The 25,827-nt window shown below is 38.4% G+C and overlaps 1 protein-coding gene across 5 annotated transcripts in view; it reads right to left on the bottom strand.

Annotated features, from left to right (window-relative positions):
• LOC121855183 overlaps positions 1-25,827 on the bottom strand; it is a 46,224-nt gene that overhangs the window by 1,367 nt on the left and 19,030 nt on the right. For 2 of the 5 annotated variants that reach the window (XR_006086730.1, XR_006086731.1), the window contains exons 12-17: positions 23,958-24,142; positions 20,983-21,102; positions 18,741-18,799; positions 17,229-17,444; positions 12,693-12,922; positions 1,565-1,633 (exon numbers count right to left, since the gene is read on the bottom strand). Coding sequence is in view for 2 of the 5 variants with exons in the window: in XM_042350051.1 (XP_042205985.1) it covers positions 1,565-1,633; positions 17,229-17,444; positions 18,741-18,799; positions 20,983-21,102; positions 23,958-24,142 (649 nt within the window). In the remaining 3 variants the exon portion in view is untranslated. Of the gene's footprint in view, positions 1-1,564; positions 1,634-7,937; positions 7,990-12,692; positions 12,923-17,228; positions 17,445-18,740; positions 18,800-20,982; positions 21,103-23,957; positions 24,143-25,827 lie in introns of those variants that run through there. The other 3 variants (XM_042350052.1, XR_006086732.1, XM_042350051.1) reach the window with 3 other exon arrangements.

Here is a 25,827-nt window from a genome sequence, read left to right as displayed (position 1 = left end):
ATGATGGCATGCACACACAATTAATAATTAAGAGAAATATCAATAATATTAGGTTTTTTAACACTTACATTAGTAGAAAAGATGGCTGGGCACACGGGGATGGGCGGTTGGTTCCGAGGCAGAGGGCAGATTATTGGCCCTCACCTGTATCACTTGTATCAATTGTATCACTATCCACCACAGAGGCTTGCAGGGCCTCTTTGTCAAACCCCCCAAAGTTCATATAAGTCCATATCCTCACTATAATTATCACTATCACTGACTTGGGCCGGCTGTAGTGGGTGGCGGGTGAAGAACTGGTAATGTTTTGATGACTGGGCGACCTTGTGCGCACCATTTTCGCGCCTCTTACACAACATGGCGGATGGCGGGAGGTTTGGATCCAAAAATGGCGCGGCTTGCCAGCCGCTCTCCGCGTAATGGGGTTCACGACCGCGGAATGTGAGCATGTTAGGTTCCGGCAGGGCACCGCGTTAACGGTGAACCGCGGAATGCGGGACCGCGTAATGTGAGGGTTGACTGTAACCTATAAGACTGCTATCACTAATCTCCCAGTGACCACTAAACATAACCTGTTAATGAATATGATGTATTTCTTTGTGTATGAACCTCTGTCCTGCATGGCAGTGAGAAGTGATACCACCCTCAGTGTCAAGACCTGACTGAATTACTCAGAATAGGCAAACTGTACTCCAAGCTTTGTCAATAAATTTGTTAAACTAAAACTAAACCTATGAGCCACTTCCTGAGACATCCAGTAACTCTCTCATTTCATTCTTCCATTTTTTCCATTCACTTTCTTTATCCTAATCTCCATCTCTAAATTATACTGTACGTACTGTACATGCTTTTCACAAATCTTTCAAATTCATTCTACTGATATATATTCTACTGTAACTTTGTCCTACAATGCTGAAACCTCAATATCTCCTCCTGATAGCAATGTTCTAATTCGCTGCATCTTAACCACCCAACATATTGTTTTCAAGCACATAATTTCTATCTTGCATCCTGAATCTATGCTTCACATCTGTACAATATTGTTTGGGCTACTAATTCCCTATAAGCCCTCATCTTTGTCTTCTGTTATACAGTTTCCTCTCACCATGCATCTGTCAATGGAATTATTACTTACTTTCCCTTAGCTATTTTAAATAGTACGCGTGTAATTTCCAGTTACGGTAGTACTGTAATATATGATAATTCCATTTATTTATTTCCGTGTTCACCGGCAATAACATGTGCTTTTTCTCTGTCTACCTTTTTCTAATTACCAGTATATAAACTAATAACTTTTTCCTATTACTTACTATTTCAAGCTTCATCACTAAGTTAGTAATACTGGATATCACTTCCCATTCAGGTACAGGTATATCTTTTATCACAGTTCAAAAAATTTTGTCTCTTTTGCCACTCTTACTTTCACCTATCATAGGAAATACCTAATTCGTGACAATAACGAATAATCTCGATAACATTACAATTACAGGGGGTACACGACACTCACCAAAAACCATTCCCTATCTTTCCAACTCATTCTAACATGTGCTATGTATTTTCTCACCTTCAGAGCTTGAATGCCATTAATGGGGCAGGTTATTGGTGATACTTTCCCAGGCAGTGTCATAGAGATCTAAAAAAAAAAAAAAAAAGAAAGAAAAAACGAAAAGAAAGATAAATAATGTACATAAAATCAAACAAATAAACATTCAGTGGTCCCTCGGTTAACGAACACAATTCGTTCCAGAAGGTCGTTCGTTAACCGAAACCATTGTTTCAATGGGATACTGTATTGGGTAATTGGTTCCAGCTCATCGAAAATTACATACAAAGTAAAAAAAAAAAGTGCAGTAAAGTACACTTACTTTGAGGTGTGTATGTAGAAGGCTCCTGGTTGATGATGATGATAGGAATTAGAAGTGGGGGTGGAGGAGAAGGGAGAAGAGAAGGAAGTGGGAGTGGAAGAGAAATCACCCCATGCTTGATGCCATCATTTCACCCATAAAATTTTAAGTTCACTAGGTGTAATTCAAGATTAATTTCTTTAAATCAACACTGCACTGCACTATATATAATAAATATGTTAAATAAATTTCAGAATGACCAAGAATTGTACTGTAAAAATACTCTGTGTTCAAGAGATCCACAAGCAAGATGTTTCCTCCACTGAACAGAGATACAAACTGAGGCCTTGGTGGGTGAGTGAAGTGGCTGATGGGTGCACCAAAAACTAGTTCCCTACAGTGCAATTATGTTAAAAAATTGTTAAAATTACTAAAAATTTTAATATAAAACTTGGAAAATTATTGAATAGTACAACCTTCTTGATATTTACTCCAATTTTAACGAGTGTAAGCCCTAGAACTGGTTTCTGTATTGGCAGACTAATCTTCCAGCTGGTGAGAAAGCCAAAGCATGTCGAAACATTTTCGTAAGAATTTCGTTGACCGAAATTTTCTTCGTTAACCGAAATAAAGATTCTTATGGAAGGTAATTTGTTAACCGAAATTTCGTTAACCGAGGCTTTCGTTAACCGAGGGACCACTGTATTCAAAAGATGAAAATATAAAAATTTATATTCACTTATATGAAACCTGAAATTCACACTTGGGAAATAAATCCACATAATAAACTGAAAACAAACACATTTGTCAATAACTCATAACCAATTAAAAAAGTGACCAGGATAATACAATAAGCCCTCCGCATTTGTGAGGATTATATTCCTGGAAACCGTCATGGATACAGAATTTATGAATGTGGATACTTTGATTCAATGGGAAAAGAGGGCTAGGTTCTCAGGCAGTAGTGAACATGCACATGGGACAAGACAGGGGAAAGCTGACAACCCTCACTCTACTCCCACCCTCCCCCACTTCGTGTGAAAACTCCAGTGCAGGGAAGAAATGTTTATTCCCATTGTTTTTCACCTTATAAAACTTATAGTTTTGCACATTTTTTTGCAAGATTGTGTGTGCATGTAACACAGTAAAAAAAATAAACAAATAAATAAATGGAAAAAAAAATGTAGTCTACCCCTGCTATGTGGTAACTCCCATGCACATAAGAAATGTTTATTCCCTTTATGTTTTTAACCTTATACTGGTAATAATATATATATATATATATAATTTTATCATTCTGTAGCTATGAAAGATTGCGTTCTTGTAACAGGGAAAAAAAATGAACACTACAAGTTGAAAAATAACCACACTGAGTGCGGAACCAATTTGAGGAGTTCCGAACCATAATCTGCTGCAGGGTAATTGTCAAAATAGAAAATGGAGGATAATGCTCAGGGAGGAATGTGTGACAAACAACAGTCTTTTCAGAGGACTCTCACCCACATGTATATGTTCCCAATTAGCTCTCTGACTTACCCAGGGGGCAGAGGAGAGGTTGGGGAATACTGTACAATGCAATACATAACGCATTTCAGTGACATATGGGTCTTAGCAAGTAATGGTCAGGAGCTCCTCATTTTCCCATACAAAGTTGCTGTGATTTTCAAAAACTATGCTGATGTTATGGTTAGTCAATTAGATATTTTAAATAGCATTAATAGATTGTAGAAAATAAAGGTTAAACCTCTCCATTTTATAATATAACCTTAAGGTTGGGCTGTGATGGTGGTAAACCATACCAAAACAAACCTTATGGTCACGACACTTAGTACAGGTAGTCCCCAACTTACGACCACATGGACTTACGTCCATTGGTACTTACGACCTGCTCTGACCGTACGTCCGTCGGGACATACGACTGTGACCATCGTGACCAAAAATATTTTCAAATGACGCGCGCATTTTCTAAACCGAAATGTCTCCATCCCGGGCGAGAGCGTGGCGCGTCTCGGGTCGCCTCGTGGGTACACTCGCCAGTTCATGTTGTATCTTGGATCTCAGTGTGTGAGAGGAAATCAGTCACCAAAAACAGTATTTCCTTTATTGTAGAGGAACATCAATTTTCACAGGTGGTTTTGGTGCCATCCTGACTAAACGTAAACGCAACATGGAATTTTGGGTACAAATGAGTGGTGCCTTGTGCACTATACAAAACATAAGTTATTACAACCACCGTTTAATTGCCTGCTCCGGTCTGTGTGTTTCTGGAGGTGAGGTGGGGGATGGGATGCATCCAGAAAAGTTACCGGTTAGGAATTTCGAGGCCGCTAGTTTGTGAGGTTTATAAGTGGTGTGGATTACAGTACACTAGAGTTCATCAGCTGAAGTACAATAACTGAATGACATTGTATTGCGTTGTTCTTTCATTAGTATATGTTTTTTGTCCACTTATTACGTACTGTGTTTTCATTACCTCAGACACATACACTTTATCACCACCAAAGTAATTATCATATAATTATCCTGGAAATTACAAGAGGAATCTAAATACTTGAACATTAGATTCATTCACATACACTAGAAATCAAAACCGTGACACTTACACACACACACATGTGCACAAAAAAAGTCAGGTCTACTGTATAGCTCAGGTAAGTCCTAATCCAGTTAACCTTTCTATAAAAAACAGAAAAACTACATACAGTATGTCATAAACACAGCAGGTAACCAGGTAAGAATTTTCATATAGAAATAATGAAACATTTTATGTTGTTTGCCTCCCCTCCCCCACAAAAATATGTTTTTAAGCCCCCCAAAAAGCGATTAAGATTGCCCTGATTATATTACAGTATCTGATATACTGACTTGATCTCTGAAGTCCCTGAACTATCAACACATCCAGTACTGACCAGTAAGACCCTGCCATAATTTTTACTCTCACATTAATACTTAAATTAATCCATCGCATCTGTGGCGAGTTACTGAGTGGATACGAAAGCTATCACAGACAGATGGAGAGACAGCATCAGTGCTATACTGTATATCTCCAAACTTTTGGTCTGGAATGAATGCTGTGAGAAAGAAATTTATCGTCCATCAACAAGGAACAACACTCCCAGTACAGTAAAACGAATGACTTTCTATCTTCACAAAACTAAGAAAAATTGGGTGTTCGATGCAACCTTAGAAAACGTGGAATACTGTACATAAAAAAAAAAAAAAAAAAAATACTGGTAAATTTTTACTTTAGGACATGAGTCCCTAGGGGTTGACTAAAATGTTTTTCCTGTGTATTTTGGTGTGTTTTAAACAAATGTGACCTTCATTTTGGGCGAAATTGATAGTTTTTGCCCCCAACCCCATCAATAACGGGGGGAGAGCCTGGGAAATTGGAGTTTTTTGGTGAGGGAGAAAACGAAAATGAGTCATCTGACCTAAGAAAACCTAACCTAACCTGACCCCTAGCCAGGGCTCCGGACACCCGGTAGGCCTAGTTTACTCTAACCTAAATGTTTCAGTAGTTAAAAACTTGGGGGAGTGTGAGAGGTTTGAATCATAGACCATGTTTTTTGTAGACTTTATTCTAACAGCGTCAGCTGGTGACTGGCAACCGGGCGCTGCCATAGACGAGCCCCCATCTCAACATGGGAAAACATATCGTACGATGGTACACTCTTACAGGGAATACCATGTCCGATAGTACAATACCTTAGTTAGAAGTGGAAGGACCAGGGATACTTAAGAATTGGAAAGAATGATCGTCTTTCTCGTAAAACTCGGCAATAAACTTGAAATAATCGTAGGAGCACAAACAACAACTAACCTCCACCACAGCCAATCGGCCATTGTGAGACTGGTCAATGAAATTACCCACGCTGCTTCCTTTGAAGAAAATCAAATGTGATTGGTCGAAAAAAATTAACGTGAAGATATCGATACCTCATTGGTCATGACTGGATGACGTCAATCAATATTGCACATGCATGATGTGCCGATAATATCTCACAGACGAAGACTGAAAACTACTTAAAATCCATTCAATTCAATTGTGTCGCTATTTATCCATTTCCGGCATGTATATATATGGCTCAGAATAGCGAAATCTAAATGTTTCAGAAGTTTATAACTTTCGGGGGCGCGATGTCCGAAAATAAAATACAGTAATACCAAAATGTTTTGATGTTCTTGAAACACAAGGAGGTGGTCAAATGCTCCTGAGGTGTTAGGACATTCCTGAGGCACGAGTGTGAGAACGCGCTCACACAACTAAAATGGGAGGAGAGACCCAACTCTAAAACATTGGTCTCTGAAGCTGAACTGAGACATGGTTAACACTCAAAATGTCAAGTGTAAGAAGTTATTAGTTGTAGGAATATAAAGTGGGGTAGTTTGGTAGCGTGGCCGGTTAGTTATTTAACTGTATATTATATTCGTAGGGGGAATCTTTCTAAACGCCACTTTTAAGATAACTATTTATTAATTAACTGAAGGGCATGGACACATTAATAGATCAATATATCGAAGTTACTAGACACTGACTCTCAGACACAAACATGAAATTGATAAACTTCCCATCGTAAGTAACTCGCCCTCGGATCGCTCCGACAAAGACTCACGTGTGATCCTGAAGGGAGTGCTGGACTATGTCTCCTGTGGGAGACTCTGCTAGCTGGAGACTCGGTGCTGGGAAGGGAAGTCTCCCTCTGGAGAGGAGCTGTCGGCTCCTTCCCTGTTACAATGATGATCCGAATGCTAATGTCTGCTGAGAGGGAGCTGCAGGGCCTTATATTGGTGTGTCTAGTCAGGTGACAGGTATGCTGGCTGGGGGTAGCTTCTTGAGGAAAACGGTCATGTAGCCGGGTTAAGCTAATCGCGTGGCGGTGAGAACTCTGGGTCAGGTCTTACTGTCACTGTAGGGTGTGTCAACCTTTATGGGTTACCACATGGGCATCTACTTACTGTTATATGTGTTGTATTTCTCTGGGCTGTAAGCTGTGGTCTGATAAACAATCATAACACAGGATCAAATGGTTCTTTGCCCCAAAAGACTTTATTCCTAATCACCCCTCAGGCATTATGTTTGGAGCCCATTAAAATTGGGATCCATTGCGATGAGCACTTCCTGGGATTGGGACCAATTAGTACAAACTTTAATCCCAATGGTTAGGTTAGGTTGTTACCAATTAGGGGTGAGACCTGTTTGACAAATCAACAGCTGATAGAGAGGACATGATGCTTCCAAAACACGAAGTCGATTAGCTAATAGTCTGTAAAGCAGGATAATGAAACTATGATGAAGATAATTTTATCTTAGTGTCGCAAGAGCTTTCTAGGGGAGATACGGATGCCTATAAAGCAGGTGAATGTGATCACTATACCCACTTGAGTAGAGGAGATGAGGTTCTGACAGGAAGAAGGTAGGAGGGGAAAGGACTCCGAAACCCTCATGGGCGGTATGAGGGAGGGGGAGCCTTTCATATAGACAACGACAGGACCACAAGCCACCACAAAGATGGTGTAAGGATAAGGAGTGGGTCCGATGTCCGCATGAACGAGTGGGAGTTTCACGTTGACTCATTGATAAGGGAGGGACCAACGTTCTTGTGCATTATACAGAAGACCTAACAGCAGCACCCTTATCCACTATCGGTACCTCCTAAGATGTCCCCACACACAACGCTTCCGTGAAGCCTGCTGGACCACCACTCCACGACCCCCTGACAGAGACACGATGATCCTCCCCATACTGGCCAGATATTATGTAAATAACATCGATTATTTGTTAAAGGAATATCCTTCCTTTCTTAGGCTTTAGTAAGCCCCTTTATAATATTTATACTGTATATACTTGTCACACTTGCTAGATGCTTCTGGTATCATTGTACACGGGTACCTAGTGACAGCACTAGAATCCCGCTTCCTCTATCAAGGAATAAACAATTGAAATAGAAAATTGAAAGGGAGGGACACCTACGTCCTCAAAGATGGAGGAGAAAACTGTAACGTTGTTTAAAACTGTTGTGACACGCTAAGGGCTCCAGACGTAGCTGATGAATAAAACGGTAATCAACGAATACGATAACTTGGACGTACCTGAGATATGGTGTGTTAATGTCCCCGAAGAGCTGTTTTAATTGACACTTACCTGGAAAAAGAAAAGGAAAAATCCAGTTGAGATTTTTTGCCATCTATCTCACACACACACTCACGGGTCCGACTAATTACCCAAATGTACCCAAATATAGCCGGAATGAAGTCAAATAATGGTCCTAGATGAATAAATCGGACTGCTAATCACTTCTCGACTAGTATTTGGTGTCACAGAGTCACAAAAAATTGGCAAACTTAATTTAATCTGAGTTAATAGATCGAGTGCATGTACCTAACCTAACCTAACCTAACCTCGACTAGTATTTGGTGCCACGAAGTCACAAAAAATTGGTAAACTTAATTTAATCTGAGTTAATAGATCAAGTGCATGTACCTAACCTAACCTAACCTAACCTAACCTAACCTAACCTAATCTAATCTAATCTAATCTAATCTAATCTAATCTAATCTAATCTAATCTAATCTAATCTAACCTCGACTAGTATTTGGTGCCACGAAGTCACAAAAAATTGGTAAACTTAATTTAATCTGAGTTAATAGATCAAGTGCATGTACCTAACCTAACCTAACCTAACCTAACCTAACCTAACCTAATCTAATCTAATCTAATCTAATCTAATCTAATCTAATCTAATCTAATCTAATCTAATCTAACCTAACCTAACACAACTCAGATTAAATTAAGTTTACCAATATTTTTTTTTTACTTTATGACACCAAATAATAATCGAGAAGTGATTCACAGCCCGAATTACGCTTGTACGACCATCATTTGACTTCATTGCGGCTACATTTGGGTAATTAGTCGGACCGCACACTCACACCTATATGATTATTTACACTTAACTTACAGCAATAACTAAGGCAGAATCAGTGATCTTAAGCATTAGTTTATGGCAAATGGATGAATAAGAGAACTTGTTCAATATGTCAAGAACACAACAGTTGTTTTAATAGTAGTTACCTTGTGCTGGTGGAAGCCCTGGCACCATCTTGACACTTTGCTGTACTCCATGACACACTTTACACCTTACGATAGTTCAAGACACTTAACACTTACTACACTTTGCGAGATTTTAAAGCACTAATAGCACTTTATGTCATCAATGGCACTTTAAAACACTTTGAGAGACTTCACTGGCCACAGCAACTTAAGACACTTTATGACACAGTATGACAATATTATATGTTGCTTGAACACTTTATACAATAACTATTCCAGATTTATGATACTTGTATGGCATTTAACACCACTTTAGGACACTTTAGAACACTTCTTGACACCTGACACTCCATAGCACACGTTTTCATTGTGTGCAAAACATCTTACAACACTTATTAGACTTAGTAACACTATCAGACCTACTGGCACTTAAAAGCACTTTATAAAATTTTCGGGATATTGCATGACACCAACACCTCATGCCACTTTACGACACTTTATACCACTTTACAACACTTTATACCACTTTACGACACTTTATACCACTTTACAACACTTTATACCACTTTACGACACTTTATACCACTTTACGACACTTTATACCACTTTACAACACTTTATACCACTTTACGACACTTTATACCACTTTACAACACTTTATACCACTTTACAACACTTTATACCACTCCTATGGCTCTAATGTGTGTTTTTACTATCCAGAATTACTTTATATCCTTTTGACACGAACACTTCACTTATAAAACTTCATAATACAAACACTACAACACTTAACATTACTTATGAACACCAGTTAGTTTGTTTTATGCCTTCTTAGTGACCTCTGTTGACCATCTCCTCACATGTAGCTTTAGAGATATCTTTTCCTTTATCTGTTCTAAGTAATAAGATATAATGTAATGTATTATAAAAGATTGTTAGTTAATATTTTAGTTAGTTTAATGGATGGTTGAGTCTGGTGTATAGAAAACTTGATATTATTTAACACTTAATAGGTGTCTCAAAGTTTATATTTTTTTATCCCATTTTATTTGATTATTAGAACAAGAAAAAAAAACGTGAAATCTAAATAAAACAAAAGTATTTAATATAAGAAATAACGATAAGGTGTTTAAAGATAGGATATTAGACGTGAATTTAGATGGGTAATTAACCTAAGTATTATATGTGTAATTGACCAAACTATTATTTATTGTATGGTAGTTTAATTTTCTTTGTTTGTCTAAAATATTAAAGGAAATAATATACCATCCACATACATCTTCAAAAGAGTTGACTTTCGGAATCAGAAAATAATTATAAATGTGTTCTATCGTTTCCTTTAAGTTTAATAGTTTTATTGTATTTCCGTTTGTTTTCTTTTTTTAATAATCAAATAAAGTGGGATAAACAATATAAACAATTCTGAATACTTTTTGTTAACAAGTGACTGACAGGGTTCAAGAATAGCTCGTTTCCGGTACATCATTCAATCATCCAAAAAACTATCCATTAAAATATTAGTATATATTCTTGTGTATAATTAGAACAGATAAAGATAAAGGTAATCTTAAATAGCTTCGTTTCGCGGTTTCGAATTTATGAAAATGTCAAGAGGCCAAAAGAACCTAACCTCTTGACCTGGGTGCCCCCCCCACCCCCTGGACCCTCCGGTATAAACGAGTCATTTGCGAGGGAAACGTCATAGAAGAAGTGTTAATATAAACCACTGGAGTAACACCTTGCTCAACTCGATAGCCTTGGTTGGTCTAAACTACAAATTGACTTTTAACATTCACTTTAGTTTAAAAGTTATTTTAAGTGCGGTAAAGTTTTCGTGAGTACAGTATTGTAAAGTGATAATATGTTCATAAATAATGTAGTGTAGATAACGGCTACCAACAGAAGGAATTGTACGAATTGGTTGACAAATTTTTTACACACTATCATATTAAACAAAAATGGAAACGACAATGGAAACAATTTGCCTAATATTGAGGTTGATAATTAGTGGAAGTGTTCACCATCATTTAGGAAACGTCTCTTGAACAGCGCGGTAAACAACAATGGTCAACACCTCTACCAAAGTGTTAATAAGTGTTGTAAAGTGTTTGTGTTATTAAGTTTTATAAATGATGTGAAGTGTTTGTGTCAAGAAGATTCTGGAAACTAAGAACACCCATACGTGTCATAAGTGGGGTATAGTGGCATAAAGTGTTGTAAAATGGCATAAAGTGTTGTAAAATGGCATAAAGTGTTGTAAAATGGCATAAAGTGTTGTAAAATGGCATAAGGTGTCAGTGCCACATTATATCACAAAGATTAATGTAATATCCAACAGTTTTATAAGAGCTTTTAAATGCCAGTACGTCTGATAAGTATCGTATTATTTAGTTGCAAGATGTGTAGCACATTGAAAAAATGCTATGAAGTGTCATCAAGTGTCTTAAGGCATTAAAGTGGCCTAAAGTGACCGTTACCAAGTGTTAATACACTAGTGTTGAAAAAACCATACTGTATAGTGTCCATACAATATACAATATTGTCATACTGTGTTAAGTGTAGTAAGCTGCTGTGAAGTGTGTCAAAGTATCGGACTGTGCCAATAATGTGATAAAGTGTCAGGAAAGTGCCTTTAATGTTTTAAAGTGTAGGAAAGTGTAGTAAGTGTTGTTAAGTGTCTTCAACTATCGTATGGAGTACAGCAAAGTGTCAAGATGGTGCCAGGGCTTCTACCAGCACAAGGTAACTACTATTAAAACAACTGTTGTGTTCTTGACATATTGAACAAGTTCTCTTATTCATCCATTTGCCATAAACTAATGCTTAAGATCACTGATTCTGCCTTAGTTATTGCTGTAAGTTAAGTGTAAATAATCATATAGGTGTGAGTGTGTGTATGAGATAGATGGCAAAAAATCTCAACTGAATTTTTCCTTTTCTTTTACCAGGTAAGTGTCAATTAAAACAGCTCTTCGGGGACATCAACACACCATATCTCAGGTACGTCCAAGTTATCGTATTCATTGATTACCGTTTTATTCATCAGCTACGTCTGGAGCCCTTAGCGTGTCACAACAGTTTTAAACAACGTTACAGTTTTCTCCTCCATCTTTGAGGTCGTAGGTGTCCCTCCCTTATCAATGAGTCAATGTGAAACTCCCACTCGTTCATGCGGACGTTGGACCCACTCCTTATCCTTACACCATCTTTGTGGTGGCCTGAAGATAGAAACTCATTCATTTACTGTCTTAAGAGTGTTGTTCCTTGTTGACCAGCATTAAAATTCGTTTTCTCAGTAATCCTCTTGGACGCCTAAGTTTAGGGATATATAGCAATGATGCTTTTGTATCCATTCAGTAATTTGCTACAGACGTGATGGAATAGTTTCAGTATAGTGTGACATGGTAAATTATGGCAGGGTCTTACTGGTCAGTACTGTTTAGGTACTTCAGAGATCAAGTCAGTATTTCAAATAATCAAGGTTATCTTCATTTTTTTGTTGCTGCTGTTGTTCGGGGAGGGGAGGGTGGGCCTTTAAAAAAAAAAAATATTTTGAGGGGAGGCAAACTACAGTAAGTCCTAGCTTAACGTCGGGGTTACGTTCCTGAAAACGCAACGTATGCGAAACAATGCAAAGTGGATCAATTTTACCCTTAAGAAATAGATAAAATACGGGAGTTACATTCCTGAGCCTCCCTTTGCCCCATGAAAAAAGTTACATATACAAAAATTATTGCCATTTCTGTAGAGAATAGTATATAGAACTACAGTACTAAGTTTGTATCGGTACTCACCGATGGGCGGAGGTGGTAGAGCGAGTGTGTGGTGGGTAGTGGAGCGAAGGAGGAGGCTGGCGGAAGAGGAGGGTGTGAGTCACTGAGACTCTGCAGCTGCCTCCTCCTCCTGCTCTAATTGGGGTTTCTTCGCCTCTGGTTGCTCCTCCTCCTCCTGCTCTAATTGGGGTTTCTTCGCCTCTGGTTGCTCCTCCTCGGCTGCCAGCTGTTGTGAAGAAGCTCTTGCCATCCTGCAACGAAAATATGAATCCAGTGTTGACTGCTTGTTCTACTCTTCTTCTTCTTATAGATCTTGGTGTACCAACCAAGACTGTCCTCAATGCTGTGTTGAACCTTTGAGCTATGTTCTCTGTTTGGGTCGTCATCTAGAAGCATTTGCATTACTTGCTGGAACATGTTCAACGATTCAGCCAACCTCTTTGAAGTTAGCGTTCGCTGAGGTTCTTCGTCGTCGTCTTCGTTTTCAACGGGACTGTGTTCTGTTAATTGTTGCAGATCTTCGTTGGTGAGCTCTTCTGTATGGGATGCCAGGACGTCCTCAATATCCTCTGATTCCAGCTCATCAAAGCCTGCCTGTCTAGCCAAGCTGAGGATATCCCTATTTACAGCTATGACTAAGTCCGTGAATTCCGTAAAACTGTTGACGCACTTGGGCCACACACCATTCAGGCAACTTTTTTAAACCTCTTCCCATGCCTTGCCAATGTTGTCAATTGCATGAAGAATGTTCATGCTGTGCCATTATTCTCGGATACTTGGTTTATTATCTCCGTCTGTAGCCTTAAACAGTTGGGCCATGGTATGGTGTAAATAATATGTCTTGAATGCGGCGATGACGCCTTGGTCCATAGGCTGCATCAGTGCTGTTGTGTTGGGAGGCAGGAATACAACTTTTACCCTGTCATCAAGTCGTTGAGATTGGGAGGATGAGCTGGAGCATTGTCAAGGATCAGAAGAATTTTGAAGTTAAGGTTCTCCTTGGCACAGTATTTCTTTAGTACAGGGACGGCATATACGTTTAACCACTGGCTAAATATAGCACCGGTTATCCATGCCTTTTTGTTTGCCTTGTAAATGACAGGAAGGTGATCCTTAGAGTAACCTTTCAGGGCCCATGGGTTGGCAGAGCGAGAAATCAGCATAGGCTTCAGCTTGAAGTCACCGGCAGAGTTCGCACCAAGTAGCAGAGTCAAGCGGTCTTTTGCTGCTTTAAAACCTGGCGCTCTTTTCTCCTCCTTGGAGATATAGGTCCTCTCAGGCATCCTCTTCCAAAAGAGACCAGTCACATTCACATTGAAGACGTGCTTCGGTGAGTAGCCTCCTTGCTGGATAATCCGTTTGAATTCTGGTGGGAATGTCTCAGCAGCAACCGTATCTGAACTGGCAGCTTCACCAGTCATCTTAAAATTGTTGAAGCTATAACGATGCTTAAATCATTGAAACCATCCTTGGCTGGCAGTAAAGGTCTTCCTTCGATCCTTCACCCTCTTCTGCCTTTAAGTCGTCAAACAGGGATCTGGCCTTATGCTGGATAGCCATAAGGCTCACAGGGGCATTGCGTTGATTCTGGTCCTCTATCCACATTGCCAGCATCTTTTCCACCTTCTCTATCACAGTGCTTCTTGTACGAGTCGTCTTAGTAGCACTGAGAGAAGAACCACTTCCAGCAGTAACCTTAATCTTGTTAGCATTCGTCCAGATAGTACGCACCGTTGTGGGGGTTAAACCAAGCACAACGGCTATGATCACAGCGTGTTCCCCTTTTTCAAATCGGGTTAATACATCCATTTTTGTAGCAAGTGTAATGGTCTTATGTTGTCTCTTCACTACACTAACATCAGTAGCACTTGATGGGCACTTGGAAGCCATTTCGAATGGTTAGAGTACAGTTTTAGAGCAAAAACACTTAAGCATGCATGAATGATGTGAAGTCGTAACAGAGACTGGCTTGGTGTCACTTAGGGACGCTGTGACGTTCCGCTAGTGAGGGCAGCTCACCAAGCCGATGTAATGATTGATTGTCAGACCAAAGCTTACAGCCCAGAATTATTTCACATACAACAGCAAGTACACTGCAGACCTCATGGTACCACCACATTTCGGGTTGACACACCTTGGGTCAGGACCCAAGGGACCTGACCTCATCCGCTAATTACTTGAGTTAGCAGGTGACTTGACCTACAACCTCACCTAACCAAGACACCTGGGCAGGACCACACCTGCACACAGCTATCCAAATCTAACCAGTTTAGTGATAATTGGTTAGAGGTCAGAGGCCGGTTGGACCGGCCCCATATAAAGGCCCTACAGTCCCGCCCACCTTCATTCTGGATTCCATCCTTATTCTGGTCATACTGATTCTCATTCTGGTTGTTGTCATCTCTCTCCCGTTCGGGTCATCACTCGGTTCACTAAGCAGAGTCACGCACGTCCACTCCCCAGGTCGGGAGGGAGACTTCCCGACCAGACCACGGCATCGCCAGCTAAGCAGATTCTCCCATAGGAGGCAGCCCAGCCAGCACTCACTGGGCCTACGTCAGGGTACACGTGAGTCTTGTCAGAAGGTCCTAGGGTGAGTTACCTACTGTGGGAAGTGTATTCATTCAGGTGTGTCCGAGAGTCAGTGTCGAGTAACGTAAAACATAATGTGTTAGTACCCCGATATAATAGTGATATTAATGTGTCTATGTCATTGAGTGAATTAATAAATATCTGTATCGTAGAGGTGTTTAACAAGTTGTCCCTTTAAGAAGTAATATATGGGTATTGACATACGAGATAGGATAAGCGTATTGACGCTGAGTAAATAACATCCCGGCCACGCTACCAAGTTTCCTATCTTTACATTCCTACTCTCTACTCTTCTTACTTATACTGTATATGATATCTTCTTCTCTGTTTATCTTGTCTCATTATACCGAGAGCGTAGCGCGGCCAGACAAGAGCGGGTGATGCGCCACTGAAAGTAGTCCGTGATGACGCAAAACGACGTAGTATCGGATCACCGGGACGTAAAAAGAATTTTTGGTCTCTAACGTTCAGCGATGTAGTACCAAAACAATGTTAAGCGGGACGACGTTAAGCGAAGACTTACTGTACTTAAAATGTTTCATCATTTCTGTATGTATCAAGATTCTTACCTGGTTACCTGTTGTGTTGATAACAAATGTAGTTTTCCGTTTTTTATTGAAAGGTTAAGTGGATTAGGATCTGCCTGAGCTATAGACCTGACCTTTTTTGTGAATGTGTGTCACAGTTTTGATTTCTAGTGAACTTGGCATGTTGCCAAGTCAGACTGTCACTGTACCTACATCCACCTAGCCCTACCCCTTCCAGGCCAAGCTGTGAGCTGTGTTATTATTTTTCAATATGTAATTTCAGGAAATATATGTACATACTGTAATTTTTTCTTCTTTTTTTTCTTAGTCTGTTAAATGCTTGCACAATCGCTCATACAGAATGTGCAAAAAAAAATATCGTGAGGTCAAAAACATAAAAGGAATAAACATTTCTTATGTGTGCGAGAGTTAGCACACAGAGCGGAGGAGGGGGAAGGGGAGGGGCATGAGGGATCTTGACTTGTGTCCCATGTGTAGTGTAACAAATGCCAAGTGGCAAATCAATAATTTTCTGTTCTTTTATTTATTTATTTATTTATTTATTTATTTAATTATTTATTTATTTATTTATTTATTATTATTATTATTATTATTATTATTATTATTATTATTATTTCAATTTTTTCCTCACATTTACTGGTAAAGTATACATGCAACACAGTTCAGCCGGGCATTCACCCACCTGACTCAAGAGATGAGTGTGACTGCTGGCTGTGTATGCCATGACGTAATACAGCTCCTTCCCGACTTGCGATGGGGTTAGGGACCCAAATCCAGGTCATAAGTCGAAATGGTCGTAAGTCGAAAATGCTTAAATAATACATAGAAAATCTAAAATGGGCATCTCTTTTTCTTCTCAGCACCACAAAACTCTCACTTTTAAGCTTGTCAGCCATTTTAAAGTGAATTACAAACAAAAATTTTGTCAGTACACAGAGCAATCACTGACGTTGGGACTCGAAAATACTGTACATAATTGACAAAATTTTGGTACGACTGAGGCGGTCATATGTCCGGGTGGTCAAAAGTCGAGTAGGTCGTAAGTCGGGGAGGAGCTGTATCGGGGAGACGGAGACTGCGGCTGGCCACACTTACAGCTCACTGCCTCAATACATACGTTCACTTCCCACACACACACACACACACACACACCCATGCTCTTCATTTTTCTTATTTTATAGTTTTATACGAGTATTATATTTTCTTTACTTCTTAGCTACATTATAATACTATAATGATGTGCACTTGGAGCACTGAATCACCATTTTTTCTGACTTCCTCCTGAGTTTTTCTCAGTGAGTTCTAAACCAAATTTTGATCAATTATTAAACAAAAAAAAGGGTGTTAAAAATTTAATATCACTAAATCGAAATATCAGTAAGTGATTGAATGTTAAACGAGGGATGCTTGTACTTACATTCTGGCCAGTGCTGAATTTGATGTGAAGATCTAGTCCTTCTTTATTTATTACTCTGGTATCAAAAGGTGCATCACCCTGCATTAGTACAATATTAACTTGAATATTGTTACTAATAACCCTTACTGGCTCTTTCTTCTGATAATGCTGATAATCTGGCAGTTCCTCTTGGGTGCACTGGACTTTCACTCTTATGTCACAGTGAGCTACTTGCATCTGAAATTAAATGTGTTCGTATATATTATCTAAATTTACCATTTAATTAGTATCTGTAACAGTTTTATCTCCCATACTGAACAGCTTTCACAAGGTAATTCATGAATTAAAACCAAGAGTCAAAGGCTGTAAACAAGGTTATAATCCGTAGACATTACAGACTGAGATTAATTCATGAATTAATTATACTGTACTCATTAAAAACAAGTTCTGTCAGATCACACCCAATGCATCCCAATTGAATGCAAAATCAACTAGCTACTGTACTATACATATACACATCTGAAAATATGCAACAAACTCCTGCAACATGTTGAAAAATTCATCTTCTTCAAATCCTACAATGTGCTTGGCAAGCTCAACAATATTTCTTTGAATGTTTGGCATGGTTTCCTCAAAACCTTTAAAGGGACCACCAAGCTCTGACTGTTGTTTACTGGTCGTAAATACGAATGAAATAAGGACGTAAATTGAATTGGGTCCTAAATTAACTAGGGTTTTAAATATGAAAAGTTGTTGGTCGAACCGTTGTTATCAGAGGCTTTACTGTACTATGAACCAGTTGTAACTTTGTCGGATTCTTAAAATAACTGACCTTATGGAACCTCGTTCGTATCGGTGAGTGTTCATAAGTCAGACGTTCATAAGTAGGGGACTGTATTGTGTTAGATACAAGATAATAGAAATATTGGGATTTAAAAAAAAAACAGTCGCAACAGATAGGGTTAGGGGTGAGGTGTACAGTATATGTAATAGCTATCATCTTTAGTGATATTTAGTTTTAGCATTAATGTCCTTGCTCTCCCTATTGGCAAGGTTTTGTGTAGTATCATGTATATTAGTGCAGGGAAAATCAAGTTACAGTTGAGAAACCAAAATCTTGGTTTTTAACAATAATAACAATGACTTCTAAATCAGTGACCTGCACAACAGATATGGTCCTTCGTGTTCATAGAGGCAAGGAAGCTATGCAATATTATGTTTATCTGTGCATGGAAACTCATAATACATTTTAGAAACCAAAGTTTTAGCAATGATGACTTTGACCACTGACTTAGGAACCCTAAAATTAAGAGTGAGCTTTTTTTTTCCCTCAAGTAAAGGCACATGTTCAGTTCAGTACCATAGTAATTGGTGTAATGAAATGCAAGCAATGTTTCATAAATCAATGGAACAATTAAGTACTCCATTTTGCAAATGTTTTAAAACTTAACTTCTAACTGACAAATTATCACAGTTTACATAAAGGCTAAACCCATTAGTACATACAAAAGGCTTTCCAACTACGGTACTTACCTTTGCTTCAAAACATTCAACTCTTCCCAGCCTTTCCCAGCGGCGAAGTACTCCATACTCTGTCAACAATAACTCTTGATAAATAAGCTAGAAAATAAGTTTCTATGTACAGATGGGGAAAGTTCCAAGTGCTATACTCTCCCACAAATGTGAAACTCATCAGTGTGAGACCAGTGAATCACAAACCACCTGGTAGAGTCCATCATCTGGTAACAGTGGGTAGGGGGTTGGGTGGGAGGAGGTGGTGGAGTGTGCAGCATACAGTTGTCATGTTACTGATTTCTGCTGGTTAATTATGGATGTAGGTAGAAGGGGTTATTATGACTCAACGATATGTGTTTATATATTCCATAAACATATAAAAATATGTATAAATAAGTGAGAGAGGAAAGGAGAATATATTGTAAAATATTGAAGCTTTCCAAGCAGTGGTGACCTTAAAAATGTCAGTAGCCAATCACAATGCAGCCGAGGTATTGTCAGGATCACAGAAGTATTAAAGCTTATTATCAGCTCTGACTTCTTACAATGAATAGGCAGGAGGGATAACTAGCTTTGTAAGGAAAAATTATGAACCTTCATCTATCCATATTAGACAGAAACAATACTCGGCATTTTCCTCCTGTGCAAATCCAGTGACTACCACCCCCCTAACCCCTAGCCATCTACCTTCCATCACCTTCCCTCCTTACACAGTGTTACCAGAATAACGGAACTCTACCAGCTGCTTCGAGTTCATTGATATCTTATTTATAGGGCTCAAATTCATAGGTGGGTGTAGCATTTGGAAATTTCCTCCACTATACATGTGAAGAGGAGAGTGTATGAAATAAGGTGGTTCATGCAGTATACAGTATTCCCTATATTTAAAGTAAGAGTTATGCTTCTGGAATAGTTGTGGCTTCAAGTTATCTACCAGTACTCAGCTCACTTTACTTTCACTTCTCTAGATTCATAATGAATCTTATTTTTCACAAATATTTTGATAAGTAAAATTTTCACTATCTAATAACATTTCTATGGGATTTTTGAGTCAAATATGGAAACTTTATGGCCTTTTTCATACCGAAATGTAATACTGTATAGAGTTTCAAAATAACACACTGCATTAATTTTGTAACGACTTAACCCTTATGCCCCGGGTGACGTACTAAGACGCGCGCCATTTCCCGCCAGTGTTTAAATGCCCTGCGTGGGTTATCGGGTTCCAGTGCGACTATTTGCCTGTCACGTCACACGCTTGGCCACAGGGAAGCTTCCTGAACGTAATTACCTACTTTTGTTTGTTTCATTCCCATTGTTTGTCCATTTTATCATGATGTACCAAAGTAATATTGCTAAAAGTAGTGTAGTTGTATTGTAGTGTAGTATTACTGGAAAATAATGCTATGCCTATGTTATAAATGTATTTATTTGTGGAATTATTATTATTTTATTCATTACTTGCTCTACTAAACACAAAGACAGCCAGACAGCCTGGCGACCGACTGCGTGTGTTGCCAAGCACTTTTTATGAAAAATAATGCAAATAAAATATTCTAAATGAATCATTTATAGCAAACTAGTATTATGATCAGTAAATATATGCATTATTGGCCATCTCAGACACAAAGGCAAGCTAAAAATAGTTGTTAAGTGCGTAGGTGACCACGAGCTCAGCTGTCAAAACAACACTGTCCCCTTATAACCCTCCCCCCTTCCTCCCTCAGCACTGCCTGGCAAGTTTTCTTACTTATTTTTTATTGTTTTATAATTTAAAATGGTTCTAAATTATTTTGGGAAAAGTTTTGATTTTTCTTGATTTACTCCCACATGGGGGGTACTGCCAATGGCACCTCAACTTGGGGCTTAAGGGTTAATGACTCTTTCTAGGAATTGAACATGAAATCATAACACAGTGAAAGAGTTGGAAAGTAACTGTCCTGGCAGCAATTTCATTTCTACTGCTAAAGTATAAAAAGAAGTATACTGTAAGCACTAGCCATTGAAGGCCACTTGTAATCATAAATAACTCAATTTTGTTTTGTTTTCCCACAGAGAAAATACCCTTATTATCAGACCTAGCAAACCTATTGACTTTTCCTCTGGAGTCATCCTATTAGAACTAAAAGAGCAATTGTGGGATAACTGTCCTTATTATAATTTATATTCCAGTATTAATCCTTGGTTATAATTTTTTTTATTCACAGATATAAAGGTAATGTGAAACTAAATCCTAATATTCTCTTTGCAATACACTTGCCTTTTTCATCCATATCCCATGGAATAGAGCGATCTGCAAGAGAACATGGTGAAGCCAGATTTCCTTCTGTCTTTGGTACTTGACCATTCACGTCTTCTTCATGTGAATAGCGACGAAAAGCTGAGGAAAGAGTAAATTTATTGGAAGTTATAATCAGTATCATCACAATTTCTCATTTTATACCATGAAATAAAGGAGTTTTACCACAAAATAACAAATAATGGGAGCAATCTATGGTGATGATACATACTGAAAGCAGAGTATTGAATCATGATACAGTATATTGAGAGACTAATGTATTTACAAAAGTAGACTAATTAATCAGTCAAGTTTAAAATCTACATCTACTGGTTTAAAATGTCAGAATTAATAGTGAGTATTTACAGCTCTAAAATCAGTTTTAAGGACAAAAATAATCCCTCCTGAAAAAAATTCACATAACCTTATATCACGGCCTGTAAGGCTATGGGGTGTATAAGACTACCCCCAAAATTTCCATTTAAAAAGTATCGTTCGAGCTCTATTCACTACATAAGACTACCCCAAATGTGACACTTACCATTGGGAGCTTACTGACCCAGTAGTCCTTTACCAACCATCCCACTGACCAGTGCTGTTTACACATCCTTGGTTATTTAAAATAAGGCCAATTCACCTCAAGTAATGGCATCAAATGTTACCGGCTGGTGTAGTGTAAACACTAGTGACGCCACTTAAACGTCTGTTATTTAACTGGAACTAATGTCGGTGTCGAGTAAAATTTTTCCATTTACTTGAAATGGATTTACCGATTTATTTGTTTATTTATTTATTTATAGTAAACTGTAATATATTAAACACACTGCAAGTATTTTCTTTAATTTATAAACTTGCTTCGTGACAAAGGAAGGCTATACCCGGTAAGTGAAGTTTACCTGATACATTTATGGTTGCATCATCATTAAGGATCAAACTCCGAATCAGATGACGTGACTTCGGCTTTTTCATTCTCATCCTAAATTTAGCATGAAGAAAACTACCACTGTCGGTAGTTTCAAGAATTATTGCAGTCATTTGCTGAATATTTTTTGTAAAAAAATAAATTTTAAATTAATTATTTATGGGAGATAAGTATTATGATCAGATAATATACCAGTATGCATTACTGGCCACTTCAGACACAAAGACGGGCTAAAAATAGCCCAATCTCCCCCTGTTACAGTGGCCAATGGGAAGCATCTTGGTAATTAAATTTTGTTTGTTTATTTTCATTGTTTGTCTAATTTATCATGTTGTATCAAAGTAATATTACTAAAAGTTGTGTCAGTAGTAGGCAGCTAACAAACAGGGAGGTACTACCGCCTGGGAAGATAGTGGAAGCATAATGTGTTGTCTAATGGTAGACCCTGCCGCCATATGGCATCACAAAAATTGTGACCAAGTTCCAGGTTGCTGATCTGACTTTCTGCCTCATTTACACACAATTGCAGGGTCTCAATTGTTTCTCTTACTTTGACAACACAATGTACATATAGTGTATTGTTTCTCACTTTTGATCGTTTTTTCATTTTTGCATTTATTTATGGTTCTTTATTACTGTATTACTATTTTATTTAAAATTTTGAATTTTTTATTATAAATTTTATTTACTATGAATTATTATTATTATTATTATTATTATTATTATTATTATTATTATTATTATTATTATTAATATTATTATTATTATTATTACATTTTCGCCCCCCAGACCCCGATGTGGGTCAGTGACTTGTGCCCAGGTGGGCTAATCCCCGTAAAAAAAAAATATAATAATAATGCTATGATTGTGTTATAAATATATGCATTTGTGGAATTATTATTCTGATAATTATTTGTAAAACCTACGTGGTCTCCCAAGGTAAAGCCTGACGACAGTCTGCGTGGGTGTCGCTGAGAACTTCTTATGAAGAGTAATGCAAATAAAATAAAGTCTTCATGAATTATTTATGGGAAATACGTATTATGATCAGTAAAGAAATGCATTATTGGCCAACTCGGACACAAAGGCAAGCGGGAAAATGACCCCTAAAAGTGCGTAGTGACAGCGAGTGCTGGATGTAAAAAAACATTTTCCCTTTTTTGTTTCGTCACTGGCAAATGGCGGGCGGTGCGTGATGATAGCTGCGTTTATTACCAGGGTATGTTGTTATTTTACGGTATGTTAGACAGGTTTATAATACATTTGTATTATTTTAATATACCGGTAATCTTATTTTTAATCCAGCTTCCCAAACGTAAGTTTCAGTATAAAATAATTAGTGGTAGGACCGTGTGAGTGTTTTACGATGTTCTCCATCACCATTCTTGACACGCTAAACCACAATATGTAAGAAGTAAGAATTTTATACCTGGTATTTAAGACGACCCCTAATTTTGGGCTGATTTTTTTAAGGTTCAAATTCCGTCTTATAGGCCATGTTATACGGTAGCTGCAATACCTCATATCCTGTTACCTTCATAACCTCGCAAACCAACTGCTGTGCATTAAAGTGTTTTACTCTCATTACATAGTTCCAGCTTGTATGCTTGTTACTCTTGGACTGTAGCTACTGTATTTTATCATCTCATACTACATTGATGATAATGATGGACTTGAAAATCTGTGTAAAATTGTTTCATCATAGTACTGTAATAGTTGCACATATTTATTACTAAGCATGCAAAAATTTTCACTCAATAAAGCAAACACAGGGTTGGAAGGGAGAAAGGATATGAGTTTAATTGAAGCTAAATGAGAAGGAATGAGCAAGGAGAGGAATACCTTACAATGGACTGCTGAAATCTAAGGAGAGATGAGAGATAAGGCTACAGAGTTAAGAAAGGTATGGCCATTTTAGCAAAGCTTAGGAAGAAGCAATTATTCAAAGAGTACAGTATATATTAATCAGTCTCAGGGAACTGTTGGCTACATGAACGTCTAAAAAACTTAAATAGTAATAATAACTATCATATACATTGCTTGACAAGTTCTCCCAGTGTAACCACAGATATGGGCATTTGCAAAAACTTGATTAGTTGTTGCATCAGTAGAGATGACTCTGTTGCTTCATAAGTGGTATAATTTTCTGATGTAGCATGAAGTTTATAACCATTTGGTAGGGCAATTGCAAATGGTTCTGCTCCTGCAGGCAACTTTTCTCTGTAAAACAATAAGTTAAACATCAATAGTTTTATATTATATTTTCCATATTTCTAAGTCACATTAGAGTATTGTAATGATTTTTCACAACTTTAATAGTTTTATTACAAGTAACAATATACGAGTTAGCTGAGCTGGCGAGTCAGCTATGTAGTTTATAACCAAGGCCTTGGCTGTACCCGCCTCCATACACGTTCACTTCTCACACACACCTATGCTCTTCGTTTTCTTGTTTTATATTAGTAAGTCATCGCTTAACGTTGCCCCCGATAACATTGTTTCGTTATAACGTCGCTATACTTTAGATACCCATGATTTGGATAATTCCCGGCGATTCAGTGTAACGTTGTCACGGACTACTTTGTATGGCGCATCTCATCTTGACGCGCTACGCTCTCACGCGCGTAGCGTCACGGCGGTCCCCAGTCTTTGTCAGGCTACCACAGCGTTTGTGCGTGCGTAAGTGTTTTTGCTCTTAAAACTGTATTCTAACCATTCTAAATGGCTTCCAAGCGCCCATCAAGTGCTACTGATGCTAGTGTTGTGAAGAAGCAATGTAAGACCATTAGCCTTGCTATGAAAATGAAGGTTTTAAACCGTTTTGAGAAAGGCCTCAGTTACTCACTGCCCTCCTCCTCCGCTCCACTACCCACCAAACACCTCCATCCATCAGTGAGTACAATACAAAATGATTTATTGTATTTATATCTTGTATACTATTTTCTATATAAATGCCATTGAATTTCTCTATATATAATGTATTTTATGGGGCAAAGGGAGGCTGGGGAATGTAACTCCCGTATTTTATCTATTTCTTACGGGGAAAATTGATTCCGTTAACATTGTTTTCATTAACGTCGAGGTTTTACAAACAGTGTTCCCCTATTCATCAATCGCATTGACAAAACATACGTTGCAGCAGAAATGACTGTAATTGGTGTGAGGGCTGTGATGTCATTCAGGACGGTGGCCAGCATTCAGCTGGCTGGATCTCGCGAAACTCACGATATTTTACGCCAAATTTAAGACTTGGTTACATTAGGTAGTGCTCGAGAAATTAAAAAATGCAAAATGAAATCGCACGAAATATGAAATCTTACTGTACTTAAGTTTAGATAATTATTCGTAACCCCGTTCATCCGCAATAAATTTATTATTACCCATTTCCACCACCTGTATTCGCAATGGTTGCCCCGTTTATTCGCAAATTCTTACGAGCAAAAATTTTTAACTGCGCGCCTCAACCATAGCGTAGGACAGCGTGTGTGCCTATTCCTCCACCATACGCTCCCGCTCGCTTCAGTTTCACACGTGCTGGCGTGTTTTTTGTGTGATCTCGCAGTTGTGTTTTGTGTAATCTCGCAATGCCTAAGCGACCAGCTACTAAAACTCCCAGCAATGTTGTTAAGAGATCACGTGTGGCAGTTACGTTGGACGTGAAATTGGATATCGTAAAAAGACATGAACACAGAGAAGGAACAACAGTGATTGGGCGCGTGCACGGCTTGGCTCCCTCTACGGTGCATTCTATAGTTAAAAGCGCCGACAAGATCAAGGAGATGGCCGGGTCTGCGACGCCACTGACGGCTACGAAGGTGACGGGGTTCCGTGATGTCTAAATTTAAAACTTATGCACATAAACATTCAAACACTAACACACTCAAACATGTAAAGTACCCCTGCAT

Source organism: Homarus americanus, unplaced genomic scaffold, assembly GCF_018991925.1.
Source record: "Homarus americanus isolate GMGI-L3 unplaced genomic scaffold, GMGI_Hamer_2.0 scaffold29048, whole genome shotgun sequence".
NCBI classification, from domain to species: domain Eukaryota; kingdom Metazoa; phylum Arthropoda; class Malacostraca; order Decapoda; family Nephropidae; genus Homarus; species Homarus americanus.
The sequence above is the reverse complement of the archived record's forward strand: the minus strand, read 5'-3'. Positions and strand labels throughout refer to the sequence as shown.